Source organism: Nipponia nippon, unplaced genomic scaffold (assembly GCF_047370975.1).
Source record: "Nipponia nippon isolate SJK-2023a ecotype South Korea unplaced genomic scaffold, ASM4737097v1 scaffold_36, whole genome shotgun sequence".
Classification (NCBI taxonomy): Eukaryota; Metazoa; Chordata; class Aves; order Pelecaniformes; family Threskiornithidae; genus Nipponia; species Nipponia nippon.
Genome location: NW_028262354.1, coordinates 290,838 through 310,279, shown reverse-complemented (window position 1 = coordinate 310,279; position 19,442 = coordinate 290,838). Strand labels below are relative to the sequence as shown.

Below are 19,442 nucleotides of genomic sequence, written 5' to 3'. Positions count from 1 at the left end.
CCCTCCGCCTCTCTCTGTTGGTTTTTATTGCATTTATATATAATATATATTCAAACTTTTACAATAATTTTAAGTTGATAACATCCGAGTTCGATTTGGTTTTAATACATATAAAATTAGGCCTCTAACAGTGATGGGGAGCCCTCGCCACCGCTCCCCCCCCAGAAGAGATCTCCTTAAAAGTAACAGAAAATGAAAGGACCTTCCCGGCTCCTGGGGGCTCCGGCCGCTGCCCCGGGGGGGCCGGGGGGCGGAGAAGGGCCAAACCAAGTGCAAATCACTGATATGTACAAACTAGACAAGCATCTCTCTGCAAACACCCCCAGGGGGGAGAGGGAGGGAGGTGGGGATGCAGCCCCCCCGGGGGGGCCGGAGTCCCCGGGGAAGGGGGAGCCCTGAAGAGCACGAGGGCCGATGCCAGGGAGGGGGCCAGGTCCCCCGCAGAAGAGCGGGAGAGGGGACTGGGGGGCCACGTTAGTACAAAAATGCCCCAGCCTCCCCCTCTCTGCGCGGGTCCTGGGGAGGGAAGGGAGCCCCGGGCTGAGGCTGTGCCACCTCCGGTAGTCCGGGGGGGCTGCGAGGATGAGGAGGGAGGGGACGGGGAGTGGGGGGTCCTTAATAAGTCAATACAAAGCTCAAAGTGTTAGTAGGGATGATGCGTGCCCGGAGCTCCCCCACCCCGGCCAGGGGGGCTCACGATGGCATGCACTGCACCCGGTCCGGCCCCTCTTCCTCATCGTCCGAGGTGTCGGAGGAGCTGGGAGACTCGTCCGAGTCGCCGTCCGGCGCTCCCGGCTCTCTTCGGCGCTGCCGGGGGGGGGCGGGCAGAGAAAGGGGGTGAAGGGGCTGGGGGAGCAGCGGGCAAAGGAGTGGGGGGGACAAACGGAGGGGACCCCGGCACCTACCCGGTGATGGCGTCTCTGTCGCAGGTGGTGCATGAGGAACCAGAGCATGTGGCTGTCGAACATGTCGGTGTGGTGGAGGCTGTCCTCGTCCCGTTCCAGCTTGTTCTTCTTGATCACCTGGGGCCAGGCGGGGTGTGGGGGGGTCAGGGGGCTGCAGGGCCAGGAGAAACCCCCAGCCCCGCAGCCCTCTGACATCCCCCACCTCACTCTCTGGGTCTCACCTCCTTGAGGCCAGCCAGCTCGGTGGGATTCTCCGCTGTGGGCGCCCAAATCTTGACGTCATGGTCAAGGCCGCTGGTGGCCAGGACAGGGAGGTGGGGATGGGGCTCCAGGCAGTTCACCTGGGGGCAAGAGAGGTGGGGGGGTCACCCCAAACGAGGCACTGGGACCGACCCCGGCACTCACAAGCTCCCCGGTGGCCCTCCAGCCCGTCACCCTGCCCTCGGGTCAGGGTCTCGCACAGTAGCGCGAGGGGAGATGGGGAGCCCTTGTAGGGCTCAGTGAGGTGGGCTTCCCACGGGACCCCCCGGCAGTGAGAGGGGCTGACACCCCCAGTGTCCCCACGCTCTGATTCTGGGAAAGGGGGACACACACGCCACCCCCCACAAGCAAACCCCAAAGTCTGGGGTGCCCCCGAGTAACTCACGGGGCACGGAGCCCAGTGCACCCTGAGAAGCAATGGGTGCAATGAAAGTGGGGAACCCAGCCCTGGCAGCAAACCCAACAGGAAAGGGGCCACATCCATCCCAGGGCGCTGAAGCCCAGCTCCGGCTGTCAGGGAGGTCCTCGGGCCGGATCCAGCCCCGCACGGGCTCTGCCGGCTGGGGGTGGCGGTGCCAGCAGCCGCCAGGAGCTGGCACAGGGCCGCGGCCACCCAGACAAAAGGCAACTGTGGGGCCAGCGGAGGAGTGGCACAGCGGGGACCGGCTTGGCCGGGAGCGGGAGGGAGCAGCGGGCAGGGCTCTGCCACCCATCCCCACGCCAGCGAGGAACCTGCTGTCCCCCTCGACGCCGACCCAAAACCTGCTACCCCTCTGCCTGCCCCGACCCAGGAGCCAGGGGTGCCACCAGCGCATCCCGTCCCCTCCCAGCCCTGCGCTGGCAGGGGACAGGCACTGACTGCTGGGGTGGCGCGCAAGACCGAGCATCTGCCGGCTCCGAGCCGAAACCGTGCACGGATCCCGCTGCCAGCGCAGGCAGTGGCCACTCGGGACCTGATCGCCGTTGGCCGGAGCCTGGGAAATTCGGCACAGGGCCGGCCCTGGTGCAGCTGCGTCCCTTTCCTGGATGTGACTGGGTGAGGATGCAGCTGCACGCCCAGCGGGAAGCAGTGCTCGGATCCGGCCCAGGAGCACGCAGCTCTCCCCACAGACCCCACGGGGATGGGTAGGGGGCTGTCCCATCCTGGACAGCAGCAGCTCCCACATTCCCACCCCTCCTTCGGCGACAAGCACCCCGTGGGCATCTGGGTGAAATCCCCGTGGGATTTCATACACCAGAAGACCTCCGAGGTGCCACGGCGCTCGCCAGCCTGCCTCAGCCATCCCCACTGCTGCTCCGCAGGCAGTGGCAGTGCTGAGCACCCCACATGTGGGGCACTGGGAGCCCGCGGGGACTCTGCTTGGCTTTCGGTAGAAAAAACACGAAAAGCGGCAGCAAATTTGTGCAGGCACACGGCAGCAGCTTGTGCTGGATGCAGACATAAACCCCAGCACACAGGTGGCGGAGGAGCAGGGCAGCACGGTGGCGGGGACTCACCACTCCTCCCTTGTCGCCCTCCATGAACTGCACGATCTGGCAGGATGATTTCTCCCACAGGAAGATGTGGCCGCAATCGCTGCCGCTCACCACAAACTCACTTTTCGGGCCGTAAAAATTGACACCTTTCACTGAAAGGAGAGAAACAAGCAGCCCGAGGCCATCAGGAGCCGGGCAGCGCTCCCTGCCATGAATTCGCTTCCTGCCTGGCAGCCAGCGAGTTTCCAGGGTTACCAGCGTGGATCTCTTCCGTCCCCAGACACATAATAGCTCATTCTTTGCAAGCCCAAGTTTGTGTTAAGGGTCTTTGAGAGGAAGATGGAACACAGGGAGCTGCAGAAATACACTAAAAGCAGGCAATTATTCTTCCGGGTTGCTCTGGGGACGGCCCCCCACCTCCAGACTGCCCCAAAGCCTGGTTGTGGGTGCAAGGAGGGGGAAGCCAGAGCGAGCTTGGACCCGCTGGCTGCCGGGGAAGAGGACACGGTGGTGACGGGAGTTTGACAGTGACCTGGGGAGAGCCTCCGAGCCCCCTGTGGCGCGGGATGCAGCCTGCCGGGGGGTGGGTCTGCCCCCACACCCGTCCCAGCCAGTCCTTACCAGTGGCATTATTGCGATGTCCCTTGTATCTCTTGATGTACTCCGCTCCGTCGCTGTGAGAGGAGTTGAAGAGATAAATGTCTTCATCGTTGTAGCTGGCCAACAGCTCTGGTGTAGGATGGAAGAGACGGGTGTTAGCAGGGAGCATGTGGCGGAGGTGGTCTCTCTGCTAGGGATAGGTGTGCCGCAAGCCCCCCAGGTGCCCGACGGTGCCTCCCCAGGCCAGGACGGCTCCATCCCGCAATGCCATAGCCCGGGGCCACCTGCGACTCGCCCATCAGCCCCGCTGCAGGTCAGTCACTCACCTGAGCCATCGTGGCTGTAGACGAGACAGGTGATGTTGGCTTTGGACTCGCTGTTCACCTACAGAAAGCACAGACAGCTCTGCTCCCATCTCCTCCCACAGCATGCCAGCACACCTACGCCAGCCACGCGCCTGCTTAGAGAGCTCAGCCTGCGAGTCACTGCTCTGCAAGGGCTTTAAAGTCAGAGCATAAAATCGCTGCCTCTTCCTACACCAAGATGGGACTTTATGGACAGTGGAAGATTTGGGTTACGGAAAAAAACCAAAGCCCAGCCAGTTCATTTGTCCTCTCAAGCTGTTTTCCAGGCAGGAAGCCTGCGAGGGACTTGGCCAGAGAGCGCTTCTCAGCTGCTCCTACACAAGGCTCCCAAGGGAGCGCTCCACAGATCTGGACGGCAAGGTCTGCCCAGGCCTCATCACAGGCTCTCACTCCACAGCGAGCATCGCTGCCACCAGCCTGGCTACGGGAGCTGGGCGAAGGCTGGTCCTGCTGGTGAGGCTGGCACGGGCAGTCCTGCGGCCAGCAGGAGACCTGGCTGCCTGGCACTCACCCCGCAGTGGACGCAGTTACCCCCACAGGTTTGCCCACCCTGCGTCAGGTTTGGCTGGCACAAAGGAGACAGGCACGTGAGCTGCAGCGCTGCAACAGGGCTGCCACCCACCCACGCAGGCAGCCGAGAGCCGACGGCCATCGCGTGATGTCCTCTGCTGGTCCCCCCGCCCGCAAGCTCTCCCATGCCACGTCCCTGCAGGGGAGGGACCCCCGGTGCCGCCCATCACACGGGTACACTGCGAAATCAAGCCACTTACCAAGTGGTGAGGGCAGAACTTCTTTAATACTCCGTTGTTCTCATTCTCATCTATTTTCCGTTGGTCGTAAATCCTGGGGGAAGGATGGCAGGCATTTGGTACTCACTCGAGACACGAGGGATGCCGAGCCGACGGGCATGGAGGGCCGGGGCAGGAGGAGAGTGGCAGCGCGGCAGCTCTCCCCGACCATGCAGACGCCACATCTGAGCCAGCCCTCAAACCATGATCTGCCCCGATGCTGGCCAGACGCTCTGGCCCTCGCCAAGGGATCTGCAGAGCTGCGAGCGGCCTGGACTGGCAGAAGTCTCGGCCAAAGCAGCTTAATGTCACCTCCTGTTATGTCGGAGGCATGGCTCGGTGGCACGTGACAACGTCAAAGCCTGCGTGCACAGAGGCTGAGACCTGCATTCGGGGCTCCGTCAGCCCGGAGGCTGCTCTGCAAGGGGGACGTGACTGCCACCGTGCTTGTTCCTCGGCTGGCTTGGGCTCCTCCGGGTCCCCAACCTCCCCGAGCCTCCCTGACGCGGGCACCCACCAGGAGCTGCCCAGTGCCGGAGAAGCTGGGGGAGAGGAGGCACTTGGATACGCGCAGAGGACAGAAAGAGGAGCAGAGAGCGGGAAGGAGGGGAGGCTGTGTTTTGAGCAACAATCCCAGGCTCTTCTGAAAGCTACCAAGCTAGCGAGGCACCGGCGCTGCTGTTTGAGCAGTCTGCGAGCCCATGTGTTAAGCGTTTCCATGCCCCGCGCCCCAGGAGCTGCTGCCTGCACACCAGACACCCGCGTGGCTGGCGCTCCGGGGAGCCGACGCCGCATGAGCGATCCCAGCGGCGGGGCTGCGGCGTCCCCTAGCTCCCTGAGAAGTGGCCCCTACGCATCCTCGGGGAGCCAAGCGACGCTGCAGCTCTGCTCGCTCTCGGGGAGCTGGGAAGCAGGCGGGCTTCGTGCACACACGATTTGCCTCTGCCCAAAATAGACACCACACGAGTTGCACCTTAAAATCCACTGGCTTTGGGGGGGAGCTCCGCACCGATGCAGGGAGCCGAGGGGCCAGACACATGGACACAGCCTGGTCTCATGCAGGGGGCTGCCCAGAGTGTTTTGAAGGCCGGGGGCCTTGCATTTGTCACTTAAGGAGCTCGGTCCCGCTGAAACCAAGACCCTCCCTGAGCCTCAATCTTGTCTCCGATGCCCACCGGGCACCACCCACAGGTGCGGCACTGAGAGGAGGTTTATCAGAAGCTCATTAAGAGCATTGCTAGTTCCTAAGGATCTCCTGGCTTCAGGGCAGGCTGGACAGTGAATCCCAGGGCTAAACCTCAAAGGATCCAAATCCTTCGCTATTAATCCCGCTTGTGTTCCTGCCGCTTATGGGAGAACAGGCTGTGAAGGCATTAATAATTGAAACCACAAGCGTTTCTGGGAGGGACATCGGAGATTTCAGAGCTTGCGGAGGTACCAACTGAGCCCCCATGGAGATGTTCAAGTCCGCTTTGGGGACTCAGTCTGGGTCCCCAGCACAGACTCACCTGACAAACTGATCTCTGCCTCCCACAGCAAACTGGTAGGTGTTGGCTGGGTTCACGTAGATGGTGTACAGACCCACTTTCTTCTCCTTTTCCTTTGTCACAACCAGTTTCCTTTAAGATATGAGGAAAAATAATAACAACAAAAAAAAAATCCACCTCGAATTCAAAACAGGGTCCAGATGGGAAAAGCAGGAGCTGCGCGAGTCTCTTACTCACTCCCAGAAAAAAAAAAAACCACAACACACCAACAACAGAAAAAAACACCACCCAACCATTTCAGCCTCCCAGCTGAAGCGAGCACATGCTCTGTCTGCGACTCAAGCGGTGCAGAGTGAAATCATTGCCTAGCACTTTCCTCCAAAATGTCTGAAGGGTTTCAGGGCCCGACCTCGAGCCCGACGGAGCTGGACAGGCAGCGGCGAGGGCAGAATCGGATTAACTCCAGAGCAGAAATGCTCTGCTGTTATTTTTCCCCTACCCGTCTCGCTGTAATAAGGCCCAGATTTAACGAAATCCAACACACACACCATCCCCCCTCCCCCAGGAGCTCAATATTTCGGCTTTGCAGACACGAATACAAACTGAGGCAGCATCCTCAAGAGGGAACAGCCAGCTCAAAAGCTTGTCTTTCTTCTAATTATACCATTCGGCTTAATGAAAGATGGGAGCTGCCTACAGTCTGCCTGCAAACCCTGCCTCCAGAGCGGTTTCACACTCACAGGGTGACAATACCCTGCGAGCATCAAACCCAAACAGCAGTGTGGATTCCCACGAAGAAAGAGGAGGCACAGACCCACGCCAGCCTACTGACCAACAGACTCCGCTTGAAACAGACCCAGCAAATCGGGGGGGGAGCGGGGACGAGGATTAAATGTGGCTGTTTTGAAACGCCCCAGCAGTTTTTGTCCTGGTTATGAAACAGATGGGTTTAAGGCTGTATCCAAAAGCACTCGCGCATACAAATAAAACCAAAGCACCAGGAGACGAGCGCCGAAGCCCTCGGTTTTAAGCAGGATCATCTTCAAAATAATACGCCGCTATATTGGAAAAGTACCACGATACCAAAACCAGGCATCTGTTTGAACACCCGCCACGGATTTATTTTGGAAGCTTGTCAGAAACGACAGATCTCTCGGCGATACGGGTTAAGATCCAGCACGCACCACCCGGCTGCTCGCTAATTATTGTTTTTCAATTAACTGCAATAGCGCTCATGCGACGAGCGAGTCATGCAAACCGCGAACTCCGAGCTGCTGCCAGCATGGAGAGATTTCAGTGCTGTGATTAATCAGCCACTTCACTGCGCAGAAGGAGCACAGGACCCCCAGTGCTGCCCCTGGGATGGGTAAATGGGCGCTGGACAGGCAGCCTTTGGCAGCCACCGTGGCAGGCGCACCTGCGCAGGAACCTGCCACACCGGTATTATTTCTGTTTCCTGTCTGAACAGGGACCCATCCTGGGGAGGACAAGCGTTCAAATACACCTGTCTAATTATCAAGGCTCATATCCGTATCCTCGCATGAGATGGCCAGCCCCAGACCAGCCATCAAAAAGCTCTCTGGTCTGACCCTGCACCTCAGGGAAGACAACACTGCTTGAAAGCCAAAAAATATCCGTTTTCCCACTTTATGCCCATTAAACAGGCACACGCTGCCATGAAAACGCAGTGGCACAGGCGGGACCCTCAGCTCTATGCAACTGAGCACCACCTGCATGCAGGGCAGCCCCCCGGGACCCCGGATCTCCCTCTGGAGCTTCCCCAGTCCGGGCAGTGGGAACAGGTAGAGAAATACTCACGAGGCGGGCCGGTCTTGTCTCAGATCAATGGTGAAGACTACAGCATCTTCACCTGCTGATAGGAAAGTGCATGGAGAATCCGGTTCTAGGGCCAGCTGGAAGATAAATACTCGGGCATTGGTTCCCTTTTTACCCAACAAAGTGGCAAGATCCCTTTCTCCCAGTAAACTGTCGGCTATTAACAGGAGCCAACACAGCATCAAGCCCTCTATACCCACAGCTGAGTGTTCATATCACTGCTTTGCAGGGCACAGAGACCCTCCCTGTCACCCTCAGAGGTGACAGCAATTACAAAGAACCATTTAAGAACCGGTCCCTCCACAGCAACAGCTCTGCCTGCACTATTTCTGGCAGCCATCGAGCCAGGATGGTCCCCAGGTGTTTCGGGGGTCCCCAGCTGCTGCCCGTCCCCTCCGCAGGCTGGTCTGGGCTCACCTTGTGCGAAGCTCCTTTGTGCTGTGCCACGCGCTTGGTGTTTTTGCAGCACTGGGTGGCGGAGAGCTCAGCCACCCGGACCTGGCCGTCCCGGGCACACATAGCCAGAGTGGAGTCGCCGCTGTTGGGGAGGAACTTGGCCTGGAAGAGAGTAAGTGGAAGGGTAGCTTTCAACACCAGGGCAGGGGCTCGTGGATGGGAACAGGGTGAAATAGGAGAGAAATCAAGGGCAGCACCCCTGCAAGACCCCAACAAGCCCCGGATGCTCAAATCTGCAGGCAGTGACTGCGAAGCTTCGGCTCGACAGGCCGAGCTCTCTGAGCAATCATCCCAGCCCTTTCTGGCAAGGACGGAGAGCTGGGAGCCTGGCGGAGATGCTGGTGGTGCCAGCGTCCCTCCAAGCACAGGCTGTGCCGTGGCAGTGGCAAACCCGGCCCTCCAGGCCCCTCTGGCGGTGGCAGAGCCACTGCACTGCCCACACACCAGGCTGCCTGCCACGGCACAGCCTCCTCTGAACATGGCTCATGCCCACAGCTGCTCCCAAACCCGCTGCTCACCGGGGCCAGAGGAGCAGCAGGGGGAAGTGCTGCAGGACACAAGGCCACCTCACCCCACCGTCCCCAGCCAGCGCTCCATGAGATGGCGGATTTTAGGGCACACCAGTGGGTTTTGACAGTCAGTTACCACCGCACAGCGGCTGGACTCCTCCAGCAGCCCTTAGCTTTAATGACACGTTTCTCCTGCCCTGCACAGCACCGTCCAGCTGAAATTACATGCTTCTAGAGCAGGCATCTACCCACCGTGGGGGATCTTCCATCACCCCCAGCCCTCCGAGGACCCTCCCCATATGCTCCTCACCTGGAAGACGTTGCTCTTGTGGCCGCTCTCGAACTCCAGCACCGGCTGCCTCCTGACCCAGTCCCACACCACCACTTTGAGGTCGTCGCTGCCGCTGGCCAGCCATGTGCCGCGCTGGTTAAAGTGCAGGGTGTTGACGCAGCCCGTGTGGCCCTCCAGGCCGTGCTGGAGGCGGAACCTTTGCACGAAGACCCGGGCCCCGCAGGCCTCGTAGACGAAGCGGGCGCTGGAGCCCAGCTCCCTTTCCCGGAGGGCATGGACCGCCTGCCAGCGGGGCTGGGGCAGCGCCGTGGTCTCCGAGGACACCCAGTCCTCCAGGGCCTGCTCATCATCAGAGGAGTCTTGGTCGTGGTTGGCACGCTTGCGTTGGGCGCGGCGGTGGGACCGCTGCTCCTCCTCTTCATCCTCCTCCTCTTCCTCCTCCGAGTGCGACCGGTCAAGGGCACGGTTCTCCTCGTTTATGGAGTAGTGGCCCGTGTCATCCATGCTGTCAGAGTCCTTCTCTTCCCCCGAGCTCTCCGTGTCTGTGTCCCGGCTCTCTGCGCTGGTGCGGTTAGGCCCCACGTCGTCTCCCGTGAGGCTCAGGCTGAGGTCGGAGGCCTCCACCTCAATGCCGGAGGAGGTTTCTCGGCCCTCCTCAGCTGACATCTCCTCCGGGCTGCTGGACAAGCTGCCTGCGTGGTGCAGACAAGGCCATGAGCCTCCCCAGCAGGAAACCCCAGGCACGGGGAGACTGGTCCCTGCCGGCACTCTTACCATTCACTATGTCCGTCTTCCCCTCCATGCTGCTCCCTTTATCCGACATCACGTTTTCCAGAGCGCTCACCCTGCACGTGAGAGAGGGAGAGAGCAGAAGCTGGAGCATCCCTGCCATGGCCAGTCTGCCGAGCCAGGGATGTGTTGCCTTGTCCCTGTGTCGGCGGAGCCGCACGCGCACCCACGGCATCGCGGGCTGGTCTGGAGAGCACCGCTTTCTAAGGGAAAATGCAATCGGCGGAGGAAGCAGCACGCACATGGCTACAGGCTGGGCAACCACACTCAATGCATGTGAGTGCGCACGACAACAAAAGCTCATCGGCTATTGCCAAGGGCACAGCAAATGGTGACGTCTCTCGGCCTCCACCGAGACACCCATGGTTGGGTAACAGGGCTGCTCGCTGCCATCCCCGAAACTCCTTTCCAGTTTCTAAGTTGCTCAGAAGCCGTCAACTCAGCAGGGAAGCAGATCTGTGACCTGCCGCACTGCCTCTCCTCCTGCCTGCAGGATGGCTCCTGGCTTCCGCTGCCTGCGCCCGGACCCCGTTTCACCTCTCGCAATAAGAGGGGCTCTTCCCGACTGGCGATCCCCAGCCACACTCAGGGGAAGGAGGAGGTATTGACTCCAGCTTGGCAGCAATTGCTGCAGCAAGGCAGCTGCACAACGTGCACCCCTGGCTCGGGGCAGGCAGGGAGGCAGGAGTAGGGCAGACGAGGCAAGGTGGCTGGGAAGGCAGCAAGTCACAGTATCGAGAAACTTCTTGGCACCTGCAGACCATAGGCAGCCAGTTAAAAGCTGCTCAAGAGGTTTTTTTAACTCCAGTGACAGATTTTTAAATGCCTTTCCATGCACAAAATCCTCCCGGCCTCACCGAGGGGCCGTTTCCCACCACACCACAGACAGTACAGCAGCCCCGGACACCTGGCCAGCCCACCCAGCCTCCCCCAAGAGCAAGCTTTAGCCTTCGGCACCTCCCTTCTCCCAGGGAGCAGGCAAGAGCAGAGCCAGGTGACGAGGCCAGAATCTCCCCAGCATTTCCAGTTGCTCCAGGAGAGGTTCACCAATTCCTCGTGAGCACATGGAAAACCGAAGGTGAGCATGTTTTCGGCTCCCGGGCATTTTCCAGCCCTTGCTTTGGAGAGCTGGCTGCCATGGGGAGGCGAGGCACAGGCTGCAGGAGCAGTGACAGCCCCACTGCATCTGAGGACGGCATCCAAAGCAGCCCCAGCTCCCCCTCCGCTGCAGCGGCAGCTCCCGCAGGGCTGTAGCTGCGAAGCAGCGCTGCCTCCACGCCCGGGGACTGCGGACCCCCCCCCAGGATCGCGGTGCCCATCGGTTGCCAGTGGACACAGGTGGCTTTTGGTGAGAGCACCTGCCGGCAGAGCCACCTCGCCGGGTTACACCGAGACACGGGAGGGAAACATGTTGGAGTCACGAGCAGCAGAGGTTTTGCCAAGGTGGAGGGGAAAAAAAAAAAATTATTTATGCTTTGCTCGTTCTTTACTTTCCTTCTATTTTTAGTCAGACTTTTTCATACTTGGTTTAGCTGCTTGCTCTTAACCAGTATCAGGGAGTCTGCTAAAAGTTCCCCGTTTACACACAGGGAAAAGCCGAAGCCAGAACATCATTAACTCCAATTACAGCAAAGACTCCAGAAACTAATCCTTGTTAGATTGGGAATTAACACCAGCAGAACCCCAGAGAGCCAAAGAAGGCAAAAGGCTCTGCCCAGGCTGGGTCTGTCACTGCCAGTCCAAGCCCGAGCATGGCTCCTCTCTAAGAAATGGGTGATTTAGCAGGCAAGTGGGGCTCGCTGAAGCTGCCGACACACAGGTACAGCTGCAGGGCGATAGAGCAGGGGCCACCACCACCGTCACTGCCCAATGGCACCACCGGGGTGCCCGGGGAAGGCCTGGGCAGCCGGGCTGGCTCTGGCTGAAGCGTGATAAAAGCTCTTACAGCATAGCAGCATTTATAAGGAAACCAAGTTTATGCAATTGAAAACACCAGCAAGCTTCAGCCGACTGCAGTTGCTTCCTCAGTAACAAGAGTTGTAGTACAGAAGAAAAATAAAGTGTTTTCTGCAGCTTCAGTTTTAACTCTTCCCCAGCTGGTGCTGGCAGCCTGTATAAAATCACTTTAAAACCACTAATACTGTGGAGAGGAGGAGGAAAGGGCTGAAGCGCAAAGCCGGGGACGAGAGCTGCCCCAGAGCCTCAGCCCTCCTTTCCCCTGCCCAAACCCGCCGAATCTCTGCTCTGCGGCGGCAGCCAGACACAGTGCCGAGCCCGTCCCTCCAGCACCAGCGGCTCTCAGCACATGAAGGCTTCATGCCGGCGGCACGGCAGGGAGGAGAGCGGGTGTTCACCTCCCGCAAAGCGCCAAGGCTCAGCCCTGCGAGGGGATTACTCACCGCTGCGGTGGGGGCGACTCCTGCTCGCTCAGCCGGCGAGTTCGCGATGCCGCAGACGGTGCCCCGTGCCTGGCCAGGTCTGTCCCTGGGGGCTGTGGGCACACGGGCAGGACCAGGCAGGAGCTGGGGCAGGACTGTTTTTAATTTACTGCTCTAAGTGGCAAGGCGACTCTGTCCCTCGTACGGTGCCTGTAACGCCAGATGACTAAGGAACAGGCTCAAAACACCGCAGTGCTCAGCTATGGCTTAAGTCCCTGCCGCCTGAGTCAGGAGATCAGAAAGTCCATCAACAGGTCAACTTTCCCTCCGCTGGTTATTTTGCCTTCGGCAGCATTATTAATCCAAGGGACTGGGAGGGTCTTTGCACATACAAAAAGAACCAGGTTTGGACTTTGCTCCTTGGTAGCTATTTTCCTCTGCCAAATTACCTATTCAGATCTGTCATTAACACCGTTTCACGGCAGCCTTTTCACAAAGGTGAGGAACAAGAAACGTGCTTTCAGAGGAGAGGAATCCATTACCAAATAATTAGCCTGACTTCACGTCTCATTCACCCACACCGGAGGACCATAACCTTGCTAGGAAATTAAGAGAACTGAGGGGAAAAAAAGCCCTCAGCTGCCTTGGTGAAGCAGACAGCAGGGACAGACGTGGCCTCTGGCAGCACCAGTGACACCGTGGGGGACACTGGGCTCCCTAGCCATCTTCTATGCCTGGAAGCACAACGCCAGCCCATGTCAGCTGCCCGGTACTGATGGATAGCCAAGCTGGGTGCTTGGCTCTGACAGCTCTGCATCAGCCTCCCCAGCCACCCACCAGCTCCGCTCGCAGGCGCCGAAGCCGTTCACGTGGCAGGGAGATTAAAGCATGCGTCGACCAGCAGCCCCGCGGCACGGCATGGCGTCGGCACTTGAGAGCTCAGGCAGGGATAAACCAGCAGCAGGTGGACATGGGGGAACCCCGCGCTCAAGTTACTGGTGGCTGGAAACGCAGACGGCGCCGAAGGTATCGCTTCCACCTCCCCAAAGTGGGGAGCACTGACGGAAGCAACAAGACACTGCTCAGCATGGATCGGAGGGAGCTGGGACACGGTCAGCCCCGCCGAGAGCCCTGAGCCCTCAGCGAAAGATTTGAGCCTGTCACTGAGCTGCCAGCGCCAGACCAGGTCTCCCTGCCAAGTCGGCAATGCCTGGGGGCACGCAGCCGGAGCCAGCGAATCCAGCCCAGTTCCAGGGCACTGCGCAGTGCGACCCCGGGAGCTGACACGTGGGTTTTGCAGTTCCCTGGAGTCAACATCTGGACAGGATCAGTGCTCCCAGCTTCACATGCTCGAAGCCTGACTCTCCAGCACCCTTGCGAGGACCCTAAAAATATCCCTCCGCATGCCACAGCCTCCTGGCAGCCTCTGCGGCCGCCGGGATCAAGCTGCGGGTGCTGCCACAGCACCGCTGCCGCCTCCTCCCCCTGCGGCAGGAACGGCCTTGACCCACTGAGCAAGCGCCTAGGGCTCAGCATCCTGCTGGCACAGCACACCGGGGCTCACACCGCTGTACCGACCCACTGCCTGCCAGGCTCCAAGCCCCCAAACCGGCACGATACTGGTCAGCAACTCCAACAGTCGTGCCCAGGAGATGGTCCTTTCCATCCCGAGCTGCTACCCCAACCTGTAATGCCATGAGCCAGCAGGACACAGGCCGTGCTCTGTGCGGCAAGCAGCTCCAGCCCCTCGCTGCCACCCGAGATCCGCCATCCATCCGCACCGGCACTCGGTTTCCACTCCGCAATGCCCGAAGGACTTGGCCACGCTCCGCGGCATCGCCAACCCAGACGCTTTATGGCTGGAAACGCAGTGCTCTCAGCTGCTTCGTCCCTGAACGATCTGTCATTAAAATATTTACATAGCTATATAAACACCCGAATAGCCAGGCTCCACGGGCACTTGGTCCGCGTTCGGGCGACATAAAGCAGAGGAGCAACGGGGCCAGGAGTGAGCACGGGGCATTTTCGACACACCGAGAGCCCCTCACCTCAGTCTCCAACACCCCAGCATGTCAAGACACCCACAGGACACCACGGCGCAGCCTCATGCCTGTGTTTATGCCGGGTCCCTCTGGCGCACGTGTCACGCTGGGCTCAGCTGAGCCTCTTCTATTTAAGGAAAGTTTTCTCATCAGACCTGGACGGAGGCAACCTCATTTGTTTGCTACAGAGGAGCCTTCCTTCCCCCCGAGATGCTGTTGGGGGGTTTAAACCCCCAACTGAACCTCCCACAATGAGCAGGTTTCCACCCCGAATGGCCCTCGCAGGAAAGAGGCCAGCCGGGCGCCTCCAGTTTGCCGAGACGTGGGCAGAAACCTGCCAGTGGGCCGCACTTGGGAGAGCCTTAGTTAATTACAAACCTACCTGGGAGCCTGGCAGGTCCTAGTGACAACGCTAATTAAGCAGCTTCCCGTTTGCAATTACACGGAGGTCCAGAATCCCCATCTTGGAGCACCCTGGGCACGGCAGTGTCTCTTTGGGGGATGCAGCACCCACCTCCCCACCGCTTTTCCCAGCTATTCCATAGCACAGCCCTGTCTCCCCCAGCACCTCGGGGGACAGCGTGAACCCACTCCCAGTGCAGGCAGGGCCTAATTAACTGCGGCTAATGAGCACTGGCTGCCTCAGCACACAGCGCTGCCCCTTTCCCGTCCAGCGCCTGGGAGAAAGGAGGCCCTCGGCTCCCCAGGGGGAAGCGGTGGTCCCAAGGCCAAGGAAAACCTGGCTAGAAGGAGAAATCCCACAAGAGCAAAGGGGCGAGCAGCTGGAGGAGCCCAGGACCGCGCCACCGACACGAATAATCCAGCATTGCAAAGGAGACCGAGGCAGACGCAGCCCAAATGTCCACCTCTGCCACACACAGGACAGACAGACCCGAGGCAAGTGCTGCCGGACGCAGGGTGGCCCACTCACCTGCACGGCGGCGGCAGTGCCGCGGGCAGTGAGCGCCGCGGCTGGAGGTTCGCTGGCAGCTGACGGAAACGACAGGTTAAAGCCCGGCAGCACAGGGTCCGGCCGTGCCTGTCCTGGGGACCCCTGCTCCCTGTGCACCCCCAGGGGACAACGGGGACTGTCCTGGCAGGGAGGGAGTGAGGAAGGCCCAAGGACAACGAGGTTTGGAGCTGGGGGGCAGGAGGGACCCTCAGCCGAGCTCCCTGCTGTGACCGAGGCAGCAGGACCAGCTCTAGGGCCAGGAAGGACCCCCAGTGCCCCCCCCCCCCAGGGCACCATGACACCATGGGAGCAACAGCGGAGGAGCCCTGGGGGTGGGAGGAGACCCTCAGCACCCCCCCGAGGCAGGGCAACACCTGGGGATGGCATGGGTCCCCTCAGTGTCCCCCAAAGAGACAACAACGCCATGGAGGCAACAGGGACCAGCCCTGGGTGCAGAAGGGACCTCCCAGTACACCCTGAAAGGGACGGTGACACCCCAGGAGCAACAGGGACCAGCCCTGAGGCCAAAAGAGCCCACCCCAACACCACCCCAAAGCACAGCATCCCCACAGGGGCAACAGGAACCCCCCCCAAAGGCACAACGACCCCCCGGGGGCAGCAGGGACCCCCCTCAAAGGCACAACGACCCCCGGGGGCAGCAGGGACCCCCCTACAAAGGCACAACGACCACCTGGGGGCAACAGAGACCCGCCCACAAAGGCACAGGGAGCCCTGGGGGCAGCAGGGACCCCCCCAGCTCCCGATGACCCCACGGAGGTATCAAGGCCCCCCCAGCCGCCCCCAAAGGCCTGGTACACCGCGGGGGCGGCGGGACCCCCTGAGTTGGGCCCCCCCCGGAGGAGTCGGCCCGGCCCGGCCCCGAGCGGGCCCCGGCCCCGCCCCCGGCCCCGGCCCCGGCCCCGCCGCCCGGCGGGTGGGGGAGGGGAGGGCCGCCGGAGCCGGGGCTAGAACCGCCGGTCAGGGCGGGGAGGGGGAGGGAGGGGAGGCCCCGCACCGACCCGACTCCCGGCAGCTCCCGGCCGTCGCTCAGGCGCGGGCCCCGCGGCCGCCGGCTGCTCCTCCGCCACCGGCTCCGGGCCCAGCCGCCGCCATCTTAGTGCACCGCCTCCGCGCGACGCTTTACGGCGCCGTCGGCAGTGCTTTACGGCAACGGCCGCTGCGCGACAGCGCCTCCCCGGCCCCGCCGTCGCCATGGCAGCGGCGACCCCGACCCCCGTGTCACTGCAGGGTCGCCCTGTGCCCCCCAATGTTATTGCAGGGTCCCCCCCGTGCCCCCTTCCCCGTGTTATTGTAGGGTCACCTTGTGCCCCCCCATGTTATTGCAGGGTCGTCCCATGTCCTCCCCATGGTACTGTAGGGTCTCACACGCCCCCTCCCCTGCCGTGTTACTCGGGGTCCCCCCCCGTCACTGCAGGGTCACCCCACTCCCCCCACATCTCGGCAGGGTGCTGCCGGCCACCCCTGCCTCAGTTTCCCCAGGCGGGAGCTGGTGTAGTTGCCAACAGATTTATTGGGGACATCAGGGGACAGACACACGCGTCCCCAGGGCTGGGGTCCCCACGCCCCCACCCCGCGCTGGGCCCCCCGGCCCCCACAGCCGCCCCCGGCACCCCCACGGTGCGGGACGGCGGAGCTGGGGCTGCCGCGTCCAGCCTTGCTCCTCGGCGGCCATGGCTTCAGCTCTGCTTGGCCTCCTCGTCCTCATCCTCATCCTCATCCTTGTCGGGGTCTTAATCAGTCGGTAACGAGGAGGGGGCCATCCTTAGCACGCAGCACCGGGGGGCCGCGGACGCCCCCGTCCCGCCGCCGGCGCTACATGAGGCGGCACTGCTCGCCACCCGCCGCTGCTGGCAGGTCCAGGTTGAAGCCGGGGGGCTGCGAGGCGGAGGGGAGGGTGAGCGGGGGGAACCAGGCATCCAGGGGGGTCCGGGCAGGACCCCCGTCCCCGCAGGGGGTCCCCGGGGACACTCACCGACTCCCCGGCCAGCTCCTTGGGCGGGTGCCCCAGGTCCTGCAGCTGGGGGGGAGACACAGGGGAGTCAGGGTGGCACTGGGGGCCCGGGGGGGTCAGGGTGGCACCGGGGTCCCGGGGGTTCCGTCCCCCCGCCACTCACCTGCTGCATGAGGTCGAGGAGGGTCTCGAAGCGTGCCCGCCGCTCCTCCTCACCCTCGCCCGGCCGCTCGCCCTCCAGCTGCTGGCAGATGCGGCCCATCACGCCGTGCTGCGCCCGGTACCGCTCGTACTGCTCAGCTGGCAGCGCCTCGCCATGCTGCCGCAGCCACTCGGGGTACTGCAGGGGGACGGCGGGGGGTCAGGCTGGGACCGCCGCACCTCCCCACCCCGTTCCGGCGCCAGCGGACTCCCCACCTTCTCAGTGATCTCCTTGAGCGAGGGGTAGAGCACGTCCTTGGAGAGCAGGCTCTGCATGATGCTCCGCATGACGGGCAGGACACTGCTCTCGCCATCGCTCTCCTCCAGCCCCAGCCCCTCCAGCGCCTTCGCCAGCTCCTCCTCTGAGGCCGAGGAGCTCTGCAAGGACACCGTCAGCCCCTCCCCAGGATGGGGGGCACCCCCGGGGGAACCCCGCTTGGCTGGCAGGGGGGCGGCCGTACCTGCAGGTCGGTGGCGTTCTTGGCCAGGCCGCTCAGCGTCTCCTTTAGGCAGGAGGTGAACTCCTGCTGCGACGCCGCATCGCTGCCTGCGGGGATCAGGAGACGCCGGTCAGGGACGGGGAGACGCCAGGCAGACTGGGGCACCCCACCCGGCAAGGGTCAGGGTCTTGTTTTGGGGACCCCGCTCCTAAATGGGGGTCCCAGGGGCCTGCAGGACCGGGACTGCCCCCAAAAGACCCCAAACCTTCCCCCACCGTGCTCCACCACGGGGCCGGCCGCTGGCAGGAAGGCTGGGGGAGCTCCTGGCGTGCGGGAGGATGCCCGGCGCCGCAACACTGGAGAGGTGCCAACCGGCCCTGAGCCAAACCAAGACTGCCCAGCATGGTGGGGAACCCCTCGCTGCCCCCAAAGCCCCGTCCCACCCTGGGCTGGCACATGCCACTCGCTCTGCCACGACCTCGGTGTCCTGGCTGTCGGCGAGACATGAGGCTGCCAGGGCCGATCTGGACGCCGGTGCACTCCCGGCAAGACAAGGGCTCACTGGGCTGTAACACACTGTCTCTGGCACAACCGATCTAGCCGCCAGGGAGGGCGGCCGCCTTTGCCGCATTCTTTAAACCCACCGGCGGCGGTGCCAAGGGGCTGCGGCCCCACTCACCCACTCTGCCTGCCGCCTCCGACAGCTTCTGGAACTGCTCCACCAAGTGCGGCTCCTCCCGGGCCAGCTCCTGCATGGCCTGCTCGAACTCGGCCGCTGCCTGCGAGGCCAGCTCCCCCTCAAACAGCTCCTGGAAGAACTTCTCCTGCGAGGCGAAGAGGGAGGCCTGGGGAGAGGGGCACGGTCAGGCCCCCCCCCGCCGCAGGGATGGTGTCTCCCCACCCCGAGGGCCGGGGCGAGGGCGGCGGCCGCATCCTGGCAGCGTCGCACCTTGGCGGCGGCGCTGGGCGAGGGCTGGGCCTCGGGGGGCGGCGGCGGCGGCGGCGGGGCGGCAGGCCTGGCCTTCTCGAAGTCGTCCAGGGCACCTGGGGAAGGGGCCGGGCTGAGGGGGGGCCCTGGGCACCCCCTGTCCCCAAAGCAGCTCCCTGCACCCCACGATGACCCCCATCCCGGGGCACATGCCAGCTCCCCCCGCCTCGCTGCGCCCCACAGACCCCAACGCCTGCCCGGCCCCGACACCCCCCTCCCCGCTGTGCCCCAATAGCTGCACCCCAGCAACCACCAACCCCACCGCACCCCAATGACCCCCAGCCCCACCGCACCCCAATAACCCCCCCAGCTCCACCGCACCCCAATGACTCCCCACCCCCTTGCACCCCAGTGACCCCCAGCCGCACCGCACCCCAATGACCCCCAGCCCCACCGCACCCCAATAACCCCCCCAGCTCCACCGCACCCCAATGACCCCCCGCCCCCCTGCACCCCAATGACCCCCAGACCCCCTGCACCCCAAAGGTCCCCAGCCTCCCCCGGCCCCCCGCACCCCACAGCCCCCGGCACCCCCGCACCCCCGCGGCCCCCCGCAACCCCCGTTCCCCCCGCCGGCCCCGCTCACTGTCGAGCAGCTCCTCCAGCTCCGGGTCGGGGCCCGGGCCCGGCTCCGCCGCCATCTTCGCGCCCCCTCCGCCTCCGCCGGGGGGCGGGACCGCCGAGCCCCGCCCCTCCGTGACCACG

The 19,442-nt window shown here is 62.7% G+C and overlaps 2 protein-coding genes across 5 annotated transcripts; both read right to left on the bottom strand.

Moving 5' to 3' along the window:
* Positions 1-8: 8 nt before the first annotated feature.
* DCAF8 (DDB1 and CUL4 associated factor 8) lies at positions 9-16,301 on the bottom strand. 3 transcript variants are annotated; one of them, XM_087772037.1, is made up of 14 exons: positions 16,156-16,301; positions 15,116-15,174; positions 9,750-9,820; positions 8,994-9,667; positions 8,136-8,276; positions 7,701-7,795; positions 5,904-6,014; positions 4,378-4,450; positions 3,569-3,626; positions 3,264-3,371; positions 2,664-2,794; positions 1,127-1,246; positions 906-1,022; positions 9-807 (listed from the first exon to the last, which is right to left on the bottom strand). In XM_087772037.1, exons 3-14 carry the CDS (start codon positions 9,796-9,798, stop codon positions 694-696), a joined length of 1,791 nt encoding a protein of 596 aa, XP_087628163.1. In that variant the 5' UTR covers positions 9,799-9,820; positions 15,116-15,174; positions 16,156-16,301; the 3' UTR covers positions 9-693. The 3 variants fall into 3 exon arrangements, with proteins under 3 accessions (XP_087628163.1, XP_087628164.1, XP_087628165.1); XM_087772038.1 differs by having other exon boundaries at positions 15,116-15,277; positions 16,156-16,245; XM_087772039.1 differs by lacking the exon at positions 15,116-15,174.
* A 346-nt stretch (positions 16,302-16,647) lies between these two features.
* PEX19 (peroxisomal biogenesis factor 19) lies at positions 16,648-19,438 on the bottom strand. Of its 2 annotated transcripts, none has more exons than XM_087772582.1 (8): positions 19,324-19,438; positions 18,699-18,793; positions 18,429-18,594; positions 17,771-17,856; positions 17,526-17,687; positions 17,272-17,448; positions 17,130-17,174; positions 16,648-17,032 (listed from the first exon to the last, which is right to left on the bottom strand). In XM_087772582.1, exons 1-8 carry the CDS (start codon positions 19,376-19,378, stop codon positions 16,970-16,972), a joined length of 849 nt encoding a protein of 282 aa, XP_087628708.1. In that variant the 5' UTR covers positions 19,379-19,438; the 3' UTR covers positions 16,648-16,969. The 2 variants fall into 2 exon arrangements, with proteins under 2 accessions (XP_087628708.1, XP_087628709.1); XM_087772583.1 differs by having other exon boundaries at positions 18,429-18,573.
* Positions 19,439-19,442: the final 4 nt, after the last annotated feature.